A 22,409-nucleotide genomic window follows, 5' to 3' on the forward strand; every position below is an offset into this window, starting at 1 on the left:
TGGTCTCTATTCTTAGTTCCAGAACCCAGAAGTTCAACATCTTTTTAGTTCCTTGCTCTTGAGGTTAGGACAGCTGGGCTAAAGAGCTAGATATTTCAACCTCCAGAAGTCCAGAGAATGCCCCTCAGGCATCTTTGTTGTTTAGGCTTGTGGAGTTGCTTTGCTCAAAATCTTTCTTTGGATATTTCTCTAAATTTGGACAAACCCTGGATAAATCAAGTCTTCCCCTTTCCTTCTCCAGGCTCCTACTTACAGCTAGCTAGGTTTGCTTTTGGAGGGCAAAGACCCTGTTAGATTAATATAGACCCTCCCTGGGTCTGACAGGCAGAATCCAGCTGTGCCAACGGCTTGCAAACACAGAAACTTGAGGAGAGCTAATGAGGACTCGGAGCTTCCCAGGTGACTCACTGTAGAGAATCTGCCTGCCAATACAGGCGATGAGGGTTCAATCCCTGGATGGGGAAGATTCCCTGGAGGAGGAAATGGCAACCCACTCCGGTATTCTTACCGAGGAAATCCCATGGACAGCGGAGCCTGGTAAGCTACAGTCCATGGGGTCGCAAAAGAGTCGGACACGACTTAGCGACTAATCAACAAATTAGTTTCAGTGTGGTACTTTCTTGTTAATGTTACAGAGGGATAGACTCTTTAAGGAAGTCGGACAGAAATTCTCAATGAAAAGAATCTGTTCCTGGGTAGAAGCCCCGCCCACATGAAAGGGGCACAAAGCTGCAATTCCCGCCTCACACAGGTGCCGGGGAAGCCCGCCCCTCCCGGCCCTAAGCCTCGTTAGTGGGCCGAGTTGCCTTCATTCTTTTACTGAGGCAAGCGGAAAGGGACCCCGCCTCCTACGTGCCCTTCGGGGGCGGGGCGGCGGACTGGGCGTGAGTTGATTGGCTGGGAGGCGGGGCGCCAGGGCTTGGCTCCAGCCAGGCGCTCGCTCGGATCCCGGGTGGAGTGAGGGAGGGAGTCCCGATCGCCTTTACCTCCCAGCGATGGCGCCGTGGTGCCGCGCCCAGTCCCCCGCCTGCCGGCCGGTAGTCCCCACTATCGGGAGCCCGCTCAGACGGTGAAGATTGGAGCGGGTCAGACGGAGCGGCGGGACGCTGCCTGCGACGGGGACCATGAGGAGCGACGAGACCCGTGGGGTCGATAGCGGGAACTGCCGCGGCACCTGCTAAGAGGGAAGAGGGAGCGGCCCGGCGCAGCGGCGGGGCGGGGGCGCGGCGGAGGATCGCCGGCTGCTCGGCCATGTCGCTGCTCTGCGTACGCGGTGAGTGCACGGACGGGGTGGAGGGACCGAGGTCGCTCAGGGATCTCCACGAGCTTCCAGTGGGCGTCGGGTTACCACCTTTTCCAAACTTCACGCCCCGCCCGTGTCTCGGGGAACCATTATGTTGACTCCTTTATGAACATCTTGAGTTCTTTCCACTCTTGTTTTTCCTCACGCTCCTGTGAGGGACTGTTACCTCTCCGTTCCGGTGGCCATGTGACAGTGTTGTTGGCTGGCAGGCCCAGATCCTGTTAAATAATATCTAGAGCTGTCCTCTAGTGAGAGTGGACGAGCTAGGGACCACGGATAGCGGGCGTCAATTGAGCGGGCAGCCTCTATTCTTTTCTTCCTTCTCACCGCACCGTAAAATCTCAGTCGGCTTAGTAGCAGGTTCTTTCTAATCATGCTTTGAAGGAGTACAGCTGTCATTATCCCTCCTTCCAATGTATTTATTGGCGTTCCACCCCCCTGTTGCTTGTCTTTGTCCCCTGCTTCTCCTGTGTAGTCCAGGCTAACTGTATGCTCATACTCGACTTGAAAAGGTGTGTCGGCTTCTCTTCTTTCAGAGCAGAGCATAAGAAGTATGATTTACTTATTTATATTTATTTCTCTCACACTAACTAAAGGTGAAGTCCTTTATTGCTTTTCCACTGAGGACGCTTGACCCACCTGAGACGATATTTTAACTCAAGAGCTTTGGGGTTTAAGATGAGGCAAGGTGTGTCGACTAAGCTTCATGAGGGTAGAGGCTGTTTCTTAATGGTTTTTGTGTTCTAGGCGCCTGATATAGTAGAAGCGCAGGGCTGGTTTTGAATGAGTGCAGGGACTGTGATTTTAGAGATTATCAGATCAGGAAAAGCAGGGTTTGGATTACCTATTGAATTTGATCTTGGGAAATTCAAGTTACAGCCTATCGTATCCGTGTTGAACAAGGTAGAATAAGGTGGCTCAGTTGTGAGTGAGGGAATTTATCTATGAGAACCTTTTCCCAGCACCTTTCATTGGATAGAGTTCATGTTTCTTTTGATTCTGTGGATTAGAAGCATGGTTGGTTGTGATCTCTGTTAAATGTTTCCCCCAGCTTCTGGCAAATGAAACTGCTTTCCTCTGTTCTCTCCCACTGTTTTGTTAAATCTGTATTAACCCAAAATGGATTTGGTTATTTCTAGGGATTATGAGACACAGAAATTTTCTTCATGCTTGATTTTTCATTAATGAGAATTTTGCTTTGCTTTTAGTAAGACATTTTCTCTCAGCAGCTGGGAATCTATTTATTCCTTTAGATCCCTGCTGTTGAGTAGCAGGATTTGGGAGAGGTTGGGGTTTGCAGTGTCCCTTGGACAGTTTTAATTCTCTACTGCCACACTGTATTACAGAACTATCCCTTATGAAAGATTCTTCAGCCAGGAGCACTATTAAACCAGAAATTCCTCTTTAATTGAATTGATGCTTCAGAGAAGGAGCTGCTGCTTTCAATTTGTTCTAATATCAGGCAGCTTTCATTTTCAAGGAATTCTGTTCAGCTAACTATGCTCTTTCTCTCTGTAATTGAAAATAATCTGAAAAATAATGCACAATATATGTTAAAACTGAATCACTTTGCTGTATACTTGTAACTAATACAACACTGTGAATTAACCGTAACTCAATTTAGAAAAAAAAAATTCAAACAGTATTTAATCTGATGTTGAATTTGACAAACTGATATTGATTTAATCATTCCAAATATCTCAATCAAGAAATCAATTTCTTGGTTTAAACCCTTTAATCATGCCTTATCCCCTGGAGGTTAAGGGTTCTCGGTAGTATGACTCTAGTCCTCTTTTTGGCCCTATGTTCTTGCCCATCCTTACGCAGATATTTTGCTCAGCACTAGCTTTGTTCATTCGCACCATGGCAGCGTTCTGTTTTCTGCTTGTTGAAAGTGTGTTCTTCCTTTCCTAGCTTATAGTCTACTTTTGTTGTTGAAAATGTCCTCAGTTCCTCACTCCGCAGTGATCTTTCTCTTTTAATGCTCTAAATTCCTTAAAACATAAATTACTTATGATCTGAACAGTGCTGCTGATTTGGCGATGAATTGTATACCGCCTAGCAACTACTCTTGCTCTGTGTTCATGGTGACCCAGCCTAAGGAGATAAAAGCACTGGTCAGATCAGTTCTGGAATTCTGTGTTCAATTAGGGTATTTGATTCTAAGAGGCAAACTGAGAAATTAGTTTGTTCAGAGGAGAATAATTAGAATAACGAAGGGTGTAGAAACCATTTGAGGAATTGGGAGGTTTTATTCTTGCAGAAGGATCATAATAGTAAATGAAAATTTTCTAAACTGTTGCTCAGAGAGAACTAGGACAAGTCAGCCAGTGTTGAAAATGATAGACATTTTAGCTTTTAACATAAGAAAGAACTTACAGAGTTGTTAACAAATGGAATGGACTATTTATGAGAATTTTTAACATAGGATACTTAAGCAGAGATTGAATGAGTGGTAAAAGGAATTTCAACGTTGAGTGGGAGGTTAGACTTGAATTTTGAAAAAAAAATTCTTTTATATAATTCACTTAAGTCTTTCAAGTATCTGGCACAGCTTTCCTCACAATACTGGTATCTTTTGCTTCCATAGGAGTCTGTACCACCTAAACAACTCCAGTAAACTAAATCAAGGATTTTCCTTAACTTTTGATGTCTTGATGTTCATGACAGTTTTCTCCAAATAAATGAGCACTTTGAGAATTGAGTCTTTCCATATTTCTTTGTAATTGCTATAGTGCTTATAACGGAGCTCTGGATTTTTCTCCCTAATTTGAACTAAAAGTGACCATACTTATTAAAAAATCTAAAACAAAAAAAGTTTTTGGGGTATAAGAAGCAATATATGCTAACATACTGTTAATCACAGAAAATTGAGAACATCCAGAAAAGTGTAAAAAGGAAACTAAAAATCATCATGGTCCTGTCACTTGCTCAGCATCGTTAAGTTTTTTGTTCATTGCTTTCATTGTTTTGTTTTTATTATAGAGGTGATATATATGTATGATAAGAAATTCAGTTTAGGATGTGACGTGAAAGGACAAAGTTCTCCTGTCTTCATTCCCTATTCTTACTCCCCAGAGGTAACTATTGTTTACTCTTTCTTATCCATCTTGGAAATTTTCATTACATTTAAATATATAGATTCTACAATTGGAGGTATATTTAACTTTTTAAAAAGCTTAATGATTTATTTTCCTATTAGCTTTTGTGAGTTTAAATTGTTCCTTTTAATGGCTGTGGAGTACCGTTTCATTTTATGAGCATATGTAATTTGACCAGTTTCATATTGATGAATAATCAGAATTTTTTTTGCTATTATAAATTTTACCTTTATAAACAATATAATTTTGCTGTTATAAACAATGCCACAATGAACATTGCTATAGATAGTTTTATTATGTTTGGAGATCGCCAGTCAGCTTTCCATCGTGATTTGCTCATTGCTGTTCTCTTGGCATAATAATTATACTTACCTGGACTCATTAGCAAACCAGGTACCTCAGGAGCTCTCATATCAGCAATCCTCTATTAGAAGCAGGTCCTTTAACCAGTGGGTAAAACTTTGTTTACCAAAATCCTGAAGACCTCAGCTCTTTTAAGTTTGACCTGTGATTTTCACGTGCTTGTTTATCTTCTTTGATTATTTAAAAATTTATTTTCTGTGTGTTAGTCGCTCAGTTGTGTCCAACTCTTTGCAACTCTATGGACTGAAGCCTGCCAGGCTCCTTTGTCCATGGAATTCTCCAGGCAAGAATACTGGAGTGGTTTGTCATTACCGTCTCCAGGGGATGTTTCCAACCCAGGGATCTGAACCTGAGTCTCCTGTACTGCAGGCAGATTCTTTACTGTCTGAGCCACCAAGGATGCTGAATATTTATTACTTGTGTTTTTAAAACAGAACAAACCAATATCACTAGTAATGAGAACTATATCAAGTCAATGTATGTTGTGACTTGCCCTTAGAAAAACTTAAATTTTATAAGCACATATCAGTCATCTAACTAACTGAACAGATACTACTGGGAAATTCTTAGAAGGTAGACTCTGATGGACACTCAGGACACCTGTTGATTGTGGGTTAATTCTAGCCTGAGAAGACTCCAGAGATATATTTTGATTTATTATCACTCTGAAAAGTAGGAATAATAATGATTTTAGAGTTTTCAGGTATAAGAACAGGTTGGTCAGGAGTTTCTTCTCATCTTATTTCTGCAACATTGTCATCTGCCTCAGCTAACTCCTTGCTGCTGGGTTTTCATCACATCAAGTAAAGTAGTTTCTGCCCTCATGAACAGAGTTGCTGCTGGGTTCCTTTTGCTTAGCTGTGGCAGCAGGAAGTTGATTATGCCTTATTTGAGCCAGGCAGCAGGGAAGGGGAAAAGGACCAATTTCCTCTGCCAAAGAGAGTTGTCACAATTGTGTTCTTCCTTATAAGCAGTACATTCTGTAATTTTTTTAGTTTTTGGAGGTTAAGTTTCTAGAAGTTGCACTCTTTAGGCCAGCAGGCTGAGTGTTGATCCTGTTTTACTAGTGCAAGGTATTTCAGACTTTGCTATGTGAATTTGTTTAAAGTTTGGGATGTGTATCATTGGTAAATATTTGTAGAGTACCTTTTTTATGCCTGTTTATGATACATATCTGTAGATAAGAGTCCAAGCAATCTACATAGGTCTTAAAATGTTAATATCTCCTTTCTTAGATAAACTCAGAATCCATTAGGATTATTAAGTCTGAGTTGGGATAAGTAGAATAAGTTAAGTTCCTGCTAGAGTGGGGAAATACTGCACTATTTTTTCTAACTTTTAAATAAAGCACTATTCTTTAAGTTGGGGTGTTCTATACATACATTAATAGTGGACTGTCTTTAATAAAGTTCAGAAAAGAGTCAATATTTATATATTAAAATTTTTTTGATTTATATGTATATTAAAGTAAACAAGTCTTTAAGTATATGACTCACTGAATTATCACAAAGTGAACACACTCATGTAATCACCACCTTGGTCAAGAAATAGAATACTACTAACACCCCAGAAGCCCACGTACTCTTCCTTTCAGTCAGTACTTCCTCTCATTTCCCCCAAAGGTAATGTTATACTATTCCAACGCTACAGAATAGTTTAGTATTTTTTTTTGTAACTATTAAACTTCATTTATTTATTTTTTTAAAATGAACTTTATTTTTTAAGAGCAGTTTTAGGCTCACAGCAAAATATAATATAGTTTGCCTGTTTTTGAGCTTTTAAGAATTGATGTATTATTGACATATTGGACTTCTCATAAATGGAATTATACAATATTTTTTGGGGGAATGCTTCTTCTGCTTAATCTTATGCTTGTCAGATGCTTCCACTTGATGGATTTTGCAGTAGTTTATTTATATTGCTGTGTAGCAGCTCAGTGTATGAATATGCCACAGTTTATTTACCTTTGCTGGATATATTTCTTTTTCTATCTTGGACTGTGATTTTATAATGCCACTCCAAATGTTTTTGTATGTTGTGTCTTTTGGTCTTACATTCGTATGTATTTCTGATGGGTGTGTGTATATATATGTGGGATCAAAATACTTGTTATGTTCAACTATAAGTTGATAATGTAAAACAGTCTTCTAAGATCTACCAGTTTACCCTCCTAGTAACTGTATTTCTGATATTCATCAAAAAGAAAAAAAAAAAAGGAAATTTGGCCAGTTATCAAACCACTTCATAGGAATTAATACATACTTTTTGCATGTAAATCCTATAGGCTTGGTAATGTCTTTTTTTTTTTTTAATGACCTGACCATTATGCTCAAATTGATGCCTCACATTTAAGACTGAAATTTGTGGCTTTCATTTTTTTGAAAGAAATATTGAATTCTTGTTTATCATGCTGAACAAAGATAATAGCTTAGCCCTGAACTTAGTGGCATTACATACCTTTAAAAAGGAATATCATTTTTCTAAAGAGAGAAGTTACATATTTTTATATTTGCAACTTTTTTGTAAGTCTGAAATTATTTTTGGGGCTTCCCTGGTGGCTGAGAGGTTAAAGCGTCTGCCTGCAATGCGGGAGACCTGGGTTCGATCCCTGGATTGGGAAGATCCCCTGGAGAAGGAAATGGCGACCCACTCCAGTATTCTTGCCTGGAGAATCCCATGGACGGAGGAGCCTGGTGGTCTACAGTCCACGGGGTAGCAAAGAGTTGGACACGACTGAGCGACTTCACTCACTAAGTCACTAATTATTTTTAGATGAAAAGTTTTAAAAGAAATTACTGACATGAGAAAATGCATGTGAACATGGAGCTCAATGAAAAAGGGGATGAGGAGAAAGGTCAAACGGTAGGTAACTGTAGGGGGGAAAAGGCTGAAAGATACATATCAAGATATTAACCGTGAGAAGCTCCTAATGGCCAAAGATGGGCAATTTGCGTCATCAATAAGGATAAAACCCACAAGGTTGAAGTACATCAGCTATGTTTATATCTATGACTTTGTCATATTGAAAATAACAGCAACTAATTGGTCACTGTTGGAGGACCACATATTTTGATAAGATTTGAACTGTCAGAGAAGGGCGGTGAGATGCATTTTCTTAGGGCTATATAAAAATAACTTATTTCCTTTTGTATAGAATACTTAGGTGTAGCTGCTACTGATGAGGAAGATCAGGCAACCAGCTTTGTATTTCCTCCTTTGTTGTGATCTTTCTGTGATTACTGAGAAAGAAAAGAAAAATGTAGGTATCGGTAGAATTTTATGTTCAGCCTTATAAAGGAAATTGTCTCATTCTTCCATTTGTCTTCTTCAGTAAAAATAAATTCTCAGGTATAATCTCCAAAAGCAACTATTTGAGAGAGGCCCTGACATCAAAGGAAAAAGTCATCAAGGCTTCCTTTTTGGTGTGTGCAGTGAACCCCATAGTGATAAAATATGTGGTCAAAATATGACAAGAGAAATTTCATGCTAGGGTGTATGTATACAAATTGTTTCCTCCTAAGCAATTATAGAAAATAGGAAAAATAAATTCTTAATCACAAGAAAGTACATATTTCCAAAAAGAAAAATCCTTTTTTCTATTACTTCTTTCTGTGCATTTAGTTCTTAGTACTTTTTTGGGACTGGAGAACAGATAGGCCTGTGGACTGTGTTAGGCTATTAATTTTCTCTTGCAGCTGTTTGCCTTAATAATTTTCATAGTGTTTTACTATAAGTGGTATTGAGAAGAGGCTAGAGGGCTGTGAATGAGGAAGATTCACCTAGCAACTAAGGGACTGGACAGTGGGAAGGTAATTGCTTTTATATGTGATTCAGAGTGGGACAGAGATGATTCAAAGGGCTAGCTCACTGATGTTTCTGTTAGTTATGAGCCAAATTTGTAGAGCCTTTATCTGCAAATGGATACAGAAAATCTGCTTGCCAAGGAGAGGATGGTGAATGATACAGATATCTCTGTCTACCTCATTTCAGCCATCCACACCTATGATCACATCCTAGAGTATGTCACTCCTTGGAATGGTGCTCTGCTTTTATAATTTTAAACTTCATCATCTGACTATTTGATGATGCTCTCCAGTCTGTCTTTCTTGCTTTTACTCTTACTATGCTTTACTAGTGTGATATGGGGTAGATATTAAAAGTTTTGGTTTTAGGCAGATCTGAGTTAGAGAGTTGACTCATTGGAAAAGACTTTGATGCTGGGAGGGATTGAGGGCAGGAGAAGAAGGGGATGACAGAGGATGAGATGGCTGGATGGCATCACTGACTCGATGGACGCGAGTCTGAGTGAACTCTGGGAGTTGGTGATGGACAGGGAGACCTGGCGTGCTGTGATTCATGGGGTCGCAAAGAGTCGGACACGACTGAGCGACTGAACTGAACTGAACTGAGTTAGTGAATATATCAGCTCCACCACTTGTTGTATGTGTTGTTTATCCTTACGTGTTACTTAACCTTAATTTCTACATCTTTAAAATTTACACATCTATTCAAACTATTTATGAAGCTCCTATTAAAGGTAGATACACAAATAAAGAATATGATTTCAGGAACTTCCCTGGAAGTCTAGTGGTCGAGACTCTGCACTTTCAATGCAGGGGATGTCGCATGGGTTTAACTCCTTGTTGGGGAACTAAGCTCCCACATGCTATGCAGTGTGGCCAGAGGGGAAAAAAAAGATATAAAATAAACAATACAATAGAAAGATTAACAAGTTAAAGGTTAATTAAATCCAAATTCTAATAAAAATAGAAACATCAGGGCTGGAAAATGGATCATACCTAAAAGATACTGCCAACATTAAAAAGTACTGTGAACTCAGTTCAAGATGGAGGAGTAGAAGGATGTGTGCTCATCTCCACCTGCAGGAGCACCAAAATCACAACTAGCTGTTGAGCAACCATTGACAAGAGGATACTGGAGGCCACCAAAGAAAGATACCCCATGTCCAAAGACAAAAGAAGCTGCAACAAGGTGGTAGGAGGGGTGCAAACATGATAATATCAAATCTCATACCCCTTGAGAAGGTGACCCACAATCTGGAGCATGGTAATACCAAAGAAGTTCTTCCACTGTTATGAAGTTTCTGAGCCTCATGTCAGGCTTCCCAACCTGAGGATCCAGCAAAGGGACCGGAAATCCCCAAGGAATCTGACCTTGAAGGCCTATGGGTTTGATTATAGGACTTCCCACAGGATGGGGGGAAACAGAGACTCCACTCTTGGAGGGCACAAACAAAATCTTGTGCACTCCAAGACCCAGGGAAAAGGAGCAGTGACCCCACAGGAAACGGAATCAGAACTACCTGCTAGTGTTGGAGGGTCTCCTGTGGAGGTGTGTGTTGGCAGTGGCTTGCCATGAGGATGGGATACTGGCAGCAGCTTGTACTGGAAGGGGCCCCTTGGCATTAAATCCTTTTGGAGGTTACCACTAACCCTACTATGGAGCTCAGTAGACCTCAGGGCTGGGTCACTCAGACCAGACAACTAACAGGGAGGGCACAACCCCACCCATCAGCAGGTAACTGGATTATAATTTTACTGAGCATAGCCCTGCCCACCAGAGTGAGACCCAGTTTTTCCCACCACCAGTTTCTCCGATCAGGAAGCTTATACAAGCCTCTTAGCCTTCTCCATCAGAGGGAAGACATAAGAAGCAAGAAGAACCACAGTCCCACAATGGCTAGAACCAAAAATCACACCACAGAAAGTTAACCAGGATGAAAAAGTAAGAGGTTTTTGTTCCAGACGAAGGGACAAGATAAAACCCCAGGGAAACAACCAAATGAAGTGGAGATAGGCAACCTTCCAAAAAAATAATTCATAATGCTAGTGAAGATGATTCAGGATCTTGGATAAAGAATGAAGGCAAAGATTGAGAAGATGCAATAAATGTTTACCAAAGACCTAGAAGGATTAAAGAACAAACAGAGAGGAACAGTACATTCAGATCAGTTCAGTCACTCAGTCGTGTCTGACTCTTTGCAACCCCATGAATCACAGCACGCCAGGCCTCCCTGTCCATCACCAACTCCCGGACTTCACTCAAACTCATGTCCATCGAGTCGGTGATGCCATCTAGCCATCTCATCCTCTGTCATCCCCTTCTGCTCCTGCCCCCAATCCCTCGAAGCATCAGGGTCTTTTCCAATGAGTCAACTCTTCGCATGAGGTGGCCAAAATATTGGAGTTTCAGCTTCAGCATCAGTCCCTACAATGAACACCCAGGACTGATCTCCTTTAGAATGGACTGGTTGGATCTCCTTGCAGTCCAAGGGACACTCAAGAGTCTTCTCCAACACCACAGTTCAGAAGCATCAATTCCTCGGCGCTCAGCTTTTTTCACAGTCCAACTCTCACATCCATACATGACCGCTGGAAAAACCATAGGCTTGACCAGACCATTACTTTGTTGGCAAAGTAATATCTCTGCTTTTCAATATGCTGTCTAGGTTGGTCATAACTTTCCTTCCAAGGAGTAAGCGTCTTTTAATTTCATGGCTGCAGTCACCATCTGCAGTGATTTTGGAGCCCCCCAGAATAAAGTCTGACACTGTTTCCACTGTTTCCCCATCTATCTGCCATGAAGTGATGGGACCAGATGCCATGATCTTAGTTTTCTGAACAATACATTAGAAGGAATCAATAGCAGAATAACTGCAGAAGAACAGATAAATGACCTGGAGGACAGAATGGTGGAAATAACTGCTGCAGAGCAGACTACATAAAAAAGGAATGAAAAAAAAAATGAAGACAACCTAAGAGACCTCTGGGACAACATTAAATGTACCTACATTCACATTATAGGAGTCCCAGAAGGAGGAGAGAGAGCGAGAGAGAGAGGACCCAAGAAAATATTTGAAGAAATAATAGCTGAAAACTTACCCTACATGGTAAAGAATCTGCCTGCAATGCGGAGACCTGGGTTCGATCCCTGGGTTGGGAAGATCCCTTGGAGGAGGAAATGGCCACCCACTCCAGTATTCTTGCCTGGAGAATTCCATGGACAGAGGAGCCTGGCAGGCTAAGGTTCATGGGGTTGCAGAGTTGGACATGACTGAGCAACTAATGTATATGTATACCTAACATGGGAATGAAAATAGTCAAATGAGTCCAGGAAGCAGAGAGCCTCAGGCAGGATAAACCCAAGGAGGAACACTGATACACATAGTAATCAAAATGATGAAAATTAAAGACGAAATATTAAAAGCAACAAGGGAAAAACGACAGATAACACACAAGGGAACTACCATAAGGTTACCAGCTGATTTGTCAACAGAAACTACAAGCCAGAAGGGAATGGCATGATATATTTAAAGTGATGAAAGGGAATAACCTACAACAAAGAGTACTCTACCCAGCAAGACTCTCATTCAGATTTGATGGAGAAATCAAAAGCTTTCCAGGCAAGCAAAAGTTGAGAGAGTTCAGCACCACCAAACCAGCTTTACAACAAATTTTAAAGGAATTTCTTTAGGCAGGAGACACAAGAGAGGGGAAAAATCTACACAAAATAAACCAGAAACAATTAGGAAAATAGTAATAGGATCATACATATCGATAATTACCTTATCTGTAAATGGATTAAATGCACCAACCAAATAGACTGCCTGGGCAGACTGAGAACATGTGCATGTATGCACTTCCACTTATCACATCACTCTGCTTGACCCTTCAAATTGTATGTAATTATTTTATATTGTTAGGTTAATCATGTTTCCATTGTGGTTTGCAACTATAATTATCTTCTATTTTTTTGTCTGGCTATTGATTGTGAAAACATAAACATTTGTTACTATTTTGATCATGGTTTTAATACTGATTATTTAATAATTAATTTTAGTAAATTTAATATTAAATTTAATAATTTCATAGTGATTATATATTTTAATACCATTGTATCATGATTGGTCAATAGGGAATCATAGCATTCTATATTACTAAAACTACCATTTAATAGAAAAGCAGTTTTTAAAATCCAGATGTGTAATAGAATTATCTTGTAATTTTTTGAAAAATGCAAATCCCCAGATATTGCTCTTCTTCTCCAAAGCTCCAGATGTGTTTCTAATGAGTACCCATGTTTAAAAACATCTGGACTATATGATCATCTTTTATCTAGTTTGTTTCATTTTTAAAATTTCATATTTAGTGCTCCCATATCATTTAGTTTATGTTTTCCAATTTCTCTGCCTCTTTTTTTCTGTTGTACTTTCTCAAGCCTTTAACAAGCATCATAGAAAAGCTTATGTATGCATATATATAGTATGTATAATATATACATTTTAGAAAATTTATGAATTTTTGCCTAGCTGAAAAAATTTATGACATTTTGATTCCACTATATTTCTCTATATAGAGAAATACTATACTATATGTTTAACAACATATACAATATGTTGTTAAAAAACAAGAAATTAACACGTGATACAGTATTTTAACTAAAGTACAGATTTTGTTCAAATTTCACAAAATTTTATGCTAGTGTCCATTATTTGTTTTTGTACTTTATTTAAGACTCCACATTGTATTTGACTGCATTGAGCAGCTGCAACGAATTCTGGTAAATTCTGTTTTCATTTTTGTTCTATTACAAATATTTCCTAATTTTCCTTGTTATGGCTTCTTAGTTATACCCCTCATCTAAAAGTGGACATTTAATTTCCAAATGTGTGGGATTTTATTTAAAGTATCTTTAATATTAACTTCTCATTTAAATGCTTTCTTCTCTGCAGTCACCCCTGTGGTTTTTTTCAGTCTAATTTTACTTAGGCTTTCAATGGCTAAGTTGAAGATATCTCTTGGTAAATGTCACATTGCACTTAAAAACATGTGGATTATTTTCAAATATCTTTTGATATTGATTCTACTGTAATTCCACAGTGACAAGAGAATAGGCTCTGTATGATTTCGATATGTTTAGACCGTGACATTTTTGCACCTTGTTTGATGTCCCTGGATATGTTCCAGTGTCTCCTAGTTTCTCGTCTGTGGGAACTTTGAATAGAATTTATATCCTGCTGTTGTGTGAAAATTGTATAAATTTTAATTATGTTGAATTGGTTCATAGTGCTTTTCAGGTCTACTATATCCTACTTCTCTGTATCTTTGTTCTGTTAATTTTGAGTTTGATATTGAAACTTCAACTAAAAATCTTAATTTATGTACTTAAAAATAATTGTAATATGCAATGGAACTATATGTAATATTCTTCTGTATTTTCCAAGTCACCTGTAAATGTGTTATCATACATACTTTAATAATTAAAAAAATAAAAATTAAAAAAGATACTGTAAGATTCAAGTCATATACATTAAAATGTACAAATATCAATCATACCTCAATAAAATATTGTTTAAAAGTAATATGATTTCAGGTAATCATAAATACAGTGAAGATAAGAAAGTAGGATAAAGAGATTGAGAGTGATCTGAGTGAGAGCTAATTGAAGTAGGATTTTCAAGGAAGGCCTCATTGACGAGGTAACATGGGAGCTGAGACCTGAATGAGGAGAAGGAACCATCAGAGACCTGAGGTAGGTTTTTCAGGCAAAGTGAATTGGAAGCAGATATTTGAGGGGAAGGTGAAAAAGAAGGGGTTACTAGAAGAGTGGTATATAGAGAGATAGGCAGAGGCTAAGTCATATGAGGTCCTATAGTTCATACCAAAGAGTTTCAGTGTTACTGTGAACAGCATTGGAAGCCACTGAGTGGTTCTAAGCGAAAGCGATGCTTCGATTTACAGCCAATTTGCGGTGAATAGACTGGAGTGGGTAGCCAGTGGAAGCATGGGGTCCGCTTGGAGTGTCCAGTGAGAGATGGATAAAGGCTTGTAATAAGGTAGTAGTACTAGAGATGGTGAAGATAGGTATAGCAAAGTATCACTGAGGTGACTGTGAAAGTGATTAGCAATATCCCAGGATTGAGTGAGCACTTCCTTCAGTATGAAAATAGTGTTAATAATCTTCATCCGGCTCTGTGACATCTGTTTATCTAAGTCAGGAAGTCATCCTAGACTTCTCAGTTGAGGAAAGAAACTTGTTAGGTTCAGTTGAGTTCATGGTGTCTGTAAGATAAGTTTCATGTAAAATATGTTGAGTTTAGAAGTATTAGTCTTGTTGCAGGTGACCCTTCAAAATGGTACCTAAACATGTAGAGCCATAGCTTAGTAGAGAAGCCTGTGTTAGAGATAAATTTTGGAGTTGTAGGTATTTGGTAGTAAAATCATTAGCTTGAGTGAAATTGTGTATGGAGGATAAAAGAGAAAAATGAGCTAATGCTGTACCTAAAGGGTTGGGTAGAAAAACTCATAGGTGTGGTCAAAACTGTAGGAAAAGGGAGGTGCTGTGTCAGTATCTGAAGCCGAGACTAGAAGCAGTTTCAAGAGGGAATGATCAGATGATCGAGATGAATGACACTGGTTGAGGATAAAGAAAAACAAGGTCATTGAATTTGAAAACGAGAACAGTTTCATTAGAGGTAGTGTGAGAGTGGGCTTCCCATGTGGCGCCAGTGGTAAAGAACCTGCCTGCTAACTGCAGGAGACCTAAGAGATGCAGGTTCCACCCCTGGGTCCGGAAGATTCCCAGGAGGAGGGCATGGCAACCCATATCAGTATTCTTGCCTGGAGAATCCCGTGAACAGAGGAGCCTGGTCGGCTACAGTCTGTGGGGTCGTAAAGAGTCAGACATGACTGAAGCAACTTAGCATGCACACATGTACGCAAGCAGTGTGAGAGTAAGCATCATATCAACATGGTTGAAGAGTATCAGGGAGGGGAATAAATGGAATCAGGAGTTGTAGGCTACTCATTCAGAAGTTTTGCAATGAAGAGAAGGGTGGCAGCCCAGTGGTTAAGACTCCGTGCTTCCAGTGCTTCCACTGCCAGGGGCACAGTTTGATCCCTGGTCGAATCAAGAAACTAAGATGCTGCATGCCTATGGGTATGGCAAAAAAAGAGAGAGAAGCATTGAGAGTGGTCTTAAGAGTAAGGAAATTTGAATGTTTGGAACTCAGATGAAAGGGATCTATAAGAAGTCAAGACGAGTTGGGGGGTAAGTAGAGAAAATAACTGATTTCTATGTAAAGTAGAATGCAAGATATTAGCTGAAGGTGGGGTGGTTGAGATGATTTAGCAAGCTCGAGGAGTGCTAAAGGATTCATTCATTCATTATTTCAGTAGCTTATTATGCCACATACTTGGGGCAGAATTGTGATTTTAAAAAATCCCTTGCCTTCTTAGAAGTTGGACTAGTGAGGGAGCTAGACATTAAGTAAATAAAAATCTTACAAGTTAATGTAAAATTACATCTAGAAAAAAAAATACAGCCATGATTTGTGCTATAAAGGAGAGAATGTTATGAGACCATGTGCTCAGAAAAGTTTCCTACTCAAGTCAGAGAAGGATTACCTAATGAAGTTAAGGTTGAACTGAGATCTGGAAGAAGAGGAAGCCTTAGTGAGACAAGGGAAGAAAAATATTCTAGGCAGAAGAAATAATATGTGCAAAAGGCTTTGTGGTGAGGAGGAGGAGCTGAAAGAAGGCAGCTACAACTGGCATGCAGAGAGGGAGGGAAAACAGGTCAAGACAAGGGAGACGGCCTTGTAGGTCATGTTAGGGTGGAAGATTGGTGGGCATGACACTGAGGGGGAGAGGCAGAAGGATAAAAGTTTATAAAGCATGGGGTTTAGAGTTGGCTTTAAGTTTGAATTCTTTTTTCCTACCATGGAAAACTTTTGGCAAGTGTCTTGACTATGAAGCTTCAATTTATGAATGAATCTGTCCAGTGTACCTAGGAGTTTAGAATTAAACCCTAAATGAGATCCTGTGATGAACAGGAGACAGGGATCAAGACCATCCCCAAGAAAAAGAAATGCAAAAAAGCAAAATGGCTGTCTGAGGAGGCCTTGCAAATAGCTGTGAAAAGAAGAGAAACCAAAAGCAAAGGAGAAAATGAAAGATATACCCATTTGAATGCAGAGTTTCAAAGAATAGCAACGAGAGATAAGAAAGCCTTCCTCAGTGATCAGTGCAAAGAAATAGAGGAAAACAATAGAATGGGAAAGACCTGAGATCTCTTCAAGCAAATTAGGAATACCAAGGGAACATTTCATGCAAAGATGGGCTCAATAAAGGGCAGAAATCGTATGGACCTAACAGAAGCAGAAGATATTAAGAAGAGGTGGCAAGAATACACAGAAGAACTGTACAAAAAAGATCTTCACGACCCAGATAATCACAATGGTGTGATCACTCACCTAGAACCAGACATCCTGGAATGTGAAGTCAAATGGGCCTTAGGAAGCATTATTGCGAACAAAGCTAGTGGAGGTGATGGAATTCCAGTTGAATTATTTCAAATCCTGAAAGATGATGCTGTGAAAGTGCTGCACTCAATATGTCAGCAAATTTGGAAAACTCAGCAGTGGCCACAGGACTGGAAAAGGTCAGTTTTCATTCCAATCCCAAAGAAAGGCAATGCCAAAGAATGTTCAAACTACTGCACAATTGCACTCATCTCACACGCTAGTAAAGTAATGCTCAAGATTCTCCAAGCCAGGCTTCAGCAATACGTGAACTTCCAGATGTTCAAGCTGGTTTTAGAAAAGGCAGAGGAACCAGAGATCAAATTGCCAACATCCGCTGGATCATGGAAAAAGCAAGAGAGTTCCAGAAAAACATCTATTTCCACTTTATTGATTATGCCAAAGCCTTTGACTGTGTGGATCACAATAAACTGTGGAAAATTCTGAAAGAGATGGGAATACCAGACCCCCTGACCTGTCTCTTGAGAAACCTGTATGCAGGCCAGGAAGTAACAGTTAGAACTGGACATGGAACAACAGACTGGTTCCAAATAGGAAAAGGAGTACGTCAAGGCTGTATATTATCACCCTGCTTATTTAACTTATATGCAGAGTACATCATGAGACATGCTGGGATGGAAGAAGCACAAGCTGGAATCAAGATTGCTGGGAGAAATATCAATAACCTCAGATATGCAGATGACACTACCCTTATGGCAGAAAGTGAAGAAGAACTAAAGAGCCTCTTGTTGAAAGTGAACGAGGAGAGTGGAAAAGTTGGCTTAAAGCTCAATATTCAGAAAACTAAGATGATGGCATCTGGTCCCATCACTTCAGAAAACTAAGATCATGGCATCTGGTCCCATCACTTCATGGGAAATAGATGGGGAAACAGTGGAAACAGTGTCAGACTTTATTTTTGGGGGCTCCAAAATCACTGCAGATGGTGAATGCAGCCATGAAATAAAAAGATGTTTACCCCTTGGAAGAAAAGTTGTGACCAACCTAGACAACATATGAAAAAGCAGAGACATTACTTTGCCAACAAAAGTCCGTCTAATTACGGCTATGATTTTTCCAGTAGTAATGTATGGATGTGAGAATTGGACTACAAAGAAAGCCGAGCACCAAAGAATTGTTGCTTTTGAATTATGGTATTGGAGAAGACTCTTGATAGTCCTTTGGACTGCAAGGACATGCAGCCAGTCCATCCTATCCATCCTAAAGGAGATCAGTCCTGGGTGTTCATTGGAAGGACTGATGTTGAAGCTGAAACTCCAGTACTTTGGCCACCTGATGTGAAGAGCTGACTGATTTGAAAAGACCCCGATGCTGGGAAAGATTAAAGGTGAGAGGAGAAGGGGATGACAGAGGATGAAATGGTTGTATGGCATCACCAACTCAGTGGACATGAGTTGAGTAAACTCCCAAAGTTGATGATGGACTAGTAGGCCTGGAATGCTGCAGTACATGGGGTTGCAAAGAGTCGGACACGACTGAGCGACTGAACTGAACTGAGATCATGTGTGTGAAATAACTTTGTAAGCATTTACTCTAGGATAGTCCCCTTTTCTCTTCATAAAGGGCTTAAATATCCTGAAACCTATAGACAAAGAGTTTATAAACATTTATTGATCACTTCCATAAACATTTACTGAGCAATTAGCTACAGGTGAGGCATTGAACTAGTCATCCTGGGTATATAAAAATGAGTAAGAAATGGGCCTTGCCCTCAAGAAACTGAGAGCCAAGATGGGGAAACAGCTATATGTACAACTAAATATGTTTCAAGGTACAGTTTGGTAATTTCTAGAATTGGAGAAGGAAATGGCAACCCACTCCAGTATTCTTGCCTAGAGAATCCCAGGGATGGGGGAGTCTGGTGGGCTGCTGTCTATGGGGTCGCACAGAGTTGGATACGACTGAAGTGACTTAGCAGCAGCAGCAGCAGAATAGAAGTAGAAAATAAAATGGGTGCAGAGATGGAGTGTTTGATTCCAACTGAGAGACAGGAAAGGCCTCAACTGGGAGAGCGAGAGGAAGGAGGTAAAGGTGGAGTCGGGTTTTTCTTCTTTTTTTTTTTAATTTGTAGAAAGATTTTAAATATTTGAACTTGTTGGTATGTAACAGTATTTGTAGGATAGTCCACTGGTTGATTGATTGATTGAAGTATAGATGATTTACAAAGTTTCAGGTGCGAGTTTTTCTTTAAGGTATCATTAATTTGGATCAGGAACAGAATAACAGCTTCTGAGGAGCTGATTTTGATTTTGGACTTGTTAAATTTGAGGTGCTGCCAATCTGTCCACATGTCACAGACGGAAACATGTCTTGGGAGAGCAGGGTTAGAGATGTAGATTGGGTGCATTGCTTGTGAATCTTTTGAATAGAAGAATGGTGGCAGGGTAAATGTTTGCTCAGCAGCATCTTATATTTCATATAATATTATATTTCATCAACTATAAAATCTCTTGCCAGAGATTGCAAGAAGCATCATTTTGTGTATCATTAAGAAAAAATACTATTGATTGAGCTATGATGCATCATTGATTATAAAATGGATTTTTTTTCAGAGTTGTTAAAATATAAGAAAATGTCCCACCATCTAAGAATCAGTGAAATATTAAAACTAACATTTAATGAGCCCTTACTTTTGACCAAACTCTCTTACTAATAAACAGATAAGGATTAATTATTTAATTCTCATGATAACCTTGTTAGTTTATTATTCTCATTTTACAGATGAGGGCAGTGGGCCCACAGAAATTAGTACTTTTATGTATTGTGTAGCTGAATTTAGATTTTTCTGCCTAACTGTAAACTACAAGATAAAACCAGGCAATCCTAAAGGAAATCAACCCTGAATATTCATTGGAAGGACTGATGCTGATGATGAAGCTCCAGTACTTTGGCCACCTGAAGCAAAGAGCTGACTCACTGGAAAATACCCTGATGCTGGGAAAGATTGAGGGCAGGAGGAGAAGGGGGCACCATAGGATGAGATGATTGGATGGCATCACTGACTTGATGGACATGAGTTTGAGCAAACTGCAGGAGATAGTGAAGGACAGGGAAGCCTGGTGTGCTGCAGTCCATGGGGTCACAATGAGTCGGGCACAAATGAGCCACTGAACAACAAGAACTATAAACTATAAAATACAAAATTAATATATAGGATAGTGCTTTGGAACAAAAAAGTCTTATTTTATGAATGTTTAGGGGAAGATGGTTTTGTGCATTGTTGCCTGTGAATCAGTCTCACTATAGCAGTGGTTTCTGTTTCCTTAGGATGTATTCAGGGGCAACATTATAGCAGGTGTTTGTTGACTGCTATAAAACACCTGCTGTAATATATATATATATAGACACTGTATGTAGGGAGTTCATTATGGCTGTCATTTAATAGAGTTTACAACTTAAATTCCCATTTCCCTCTTGGGAGAAAATGTGGTATAATGGAAAATCCAGGATTTTGGATTCAGGAGAACTGTTTTGAGTCTCACTGCATGCGTGCTAAGTCGCTTCAGTTGTGTCTGACTCTTGGCGACCCCATGGACTGTAGCCTGCCAGGTTCCTCTATCCATGGGATTCTCCAGGCAAGAGTACTGGAGTGGGTTGCCATTTCCTTCTTTATTGAGTCTCACTAGATAGTGACTAAAGTTTCATCTCTGTTTCTTCACTCAATCATCTTTTGTCAAATGGGAAAGATAATACCTGTGCTAGTCTCAGCTGGAGTGAGGGGCAAATTGACAGTAAATATGAAAGTACTCTGCAGTTAAAAAAGAAACATAATGCAGAGTGGTACATATAACTGTGTGGAAAAATTTAGGAGCTGGAAGCTATTCATTAAGTCTGACCTAAGATATATCTGGGAATTTATTGGTCTTCCACTGAAATACAGCCACTCTTGGGATATTGTATGCCAAGTCAACTTAAGACATAAAACTGTAGACTTTCTTTCCTGGCTAGGTCAGGCAAAGTGCTGGGCTGTTGTTCTTAGGCAGTTGATACTTGAAAATTTTGACATCTACTAGTCTTGAATATGGGAGAAGGAAATGGCAACTCACTCCAGTACTCTTGCCTGGAAAATCCCATGGATGGAGGAGCCTGGTGGGCTACAGTCCATGGGGTCGCAAAGAGTCGAATACAACTGAGCAACTTCACTTTCGCTTTCATGCATTGGAGAAGGAAATGGCAACCCAATCCAGTGTTCTTGCCTGGAGAATCCCAGGGACAGGGGAGCCTGGTGGGCTGCTGTCTATGGGGTCGCACAGAGTCGGACACGACTGAAGCGACTTAGCAGCAGCAGCAGCAGTCTTGAATATATCTGATTAAGAGAACTATCATGTTGGTATATGCATGCATTTAATATATGTATTTTTGTCGTGGATTCAGCAGGAATTTATTCAAGAGACTGAAGTTCACTGTTTGTCTTGTGCTCTCTATGAAGTTAGGCTAATATGCCTTACTGTTTTCATCTGAAGGACGATACAGCCTTAACCCATATAAGGCATTATTGTATACACTATATTATGTTGCTTACAAAGATAAACAGATGTGGTCTATTTGTCAACTAGTTTGCAGTCTAACAAGGAAGACAGATATGAGAGAATATAACTATGTTACAGAACAGAATATGATAAGTGACATTATAGATTTCATCTGGTTGATGGTAGGGAAAGCTTTGACAAACTTTTCCTCCGTTTAAGAGCAATATATGCTCACTTTAAGAATTTTGGAAAGTACATTGAGAGAAAAATTAAAATTATAATTCTACTGTCTCTGTAGTGTGTGTGTGTATAAACTTTTTTTTTTTACATAAAATTGCATCATACTTTATATACAACTTATCTTGACTTTTTGCTAGTGAAGTATTAGCATTTAGAATAGAATTTGACAAAACCTTTCTGGGTTTATATCTTTAATTTTTGGAAACTGGAAAGAATCTTGTAGAATGTTTAAGAGGTGCCAATGTAATGATCCATTTGAAATTATGATGGCAGCTTATAAGCTATTTGAAAGTATATATGAAAAAACAAGCAAAATAGACAAGGAAGGGAATATATTACTGTGTTAATAATGCTGATGTGCTTACAGTTAAGAGATCACTGTGTGTGCACGAATGCTCACTTGTGTCCGACTCTGTGACCCTATGGACTGCTCCTCTGCCCATGGGATTATTCAGGCAAGAATACTGGAGTGGGATGTTGTTTCCTACTCCAAGGGATCTTCCTGATCCAGGGATCAAACCTGTGTCTCTTGTGTCTCCTGCATTGCCAGGCAGGTTCTTTACCACTGAGGAAGCCCAAGCGATCACTGT

The 22,409-nt window shown here is 39.6% G+C and overlaps 1 protein-coding gene across 2 annotated transcripts in view; it reads left to right on the top strand.

Moving 5' to 3' along the window:
• The window catches only part of UNC13B (unc-13 homolog B), a 219,152-nt gene continuing 197,646 nt past the window's right edge, over positions 904–22,409 (top strand). Inside the window, exon 1 of one of the 2 annotated variants that reach the window (XM_005683832.3) lies at positions 904–1,273. In XM_005683832.3, coding sequence (XP_005683889.2) covers positions 1,252–1,273 — 22 coding nt within the window. In that variant the 5' untranslated portion in view covers positions 904–1,251. The remainder of the gene's footprint in view (positions 1,274–22,409) is intronic. The other variant, XM_005683831.3, reaches the window with a different exon arrangement.

This window comes from Capra hircus, chromosome 8, assembly GCF_001704415.2.
Source record: "Capra hircus breed San Clemente chromosome 8, ASM170441v1, whole genome shotgun sequence".
In the NCBI taxonomy this organism is placed as follows: domain Eukaryota; kingdom Metazoa; phylum Chordata; class Mammalia; order Artiodactyla; family Bovidae; genus Capra; species Capra hircus.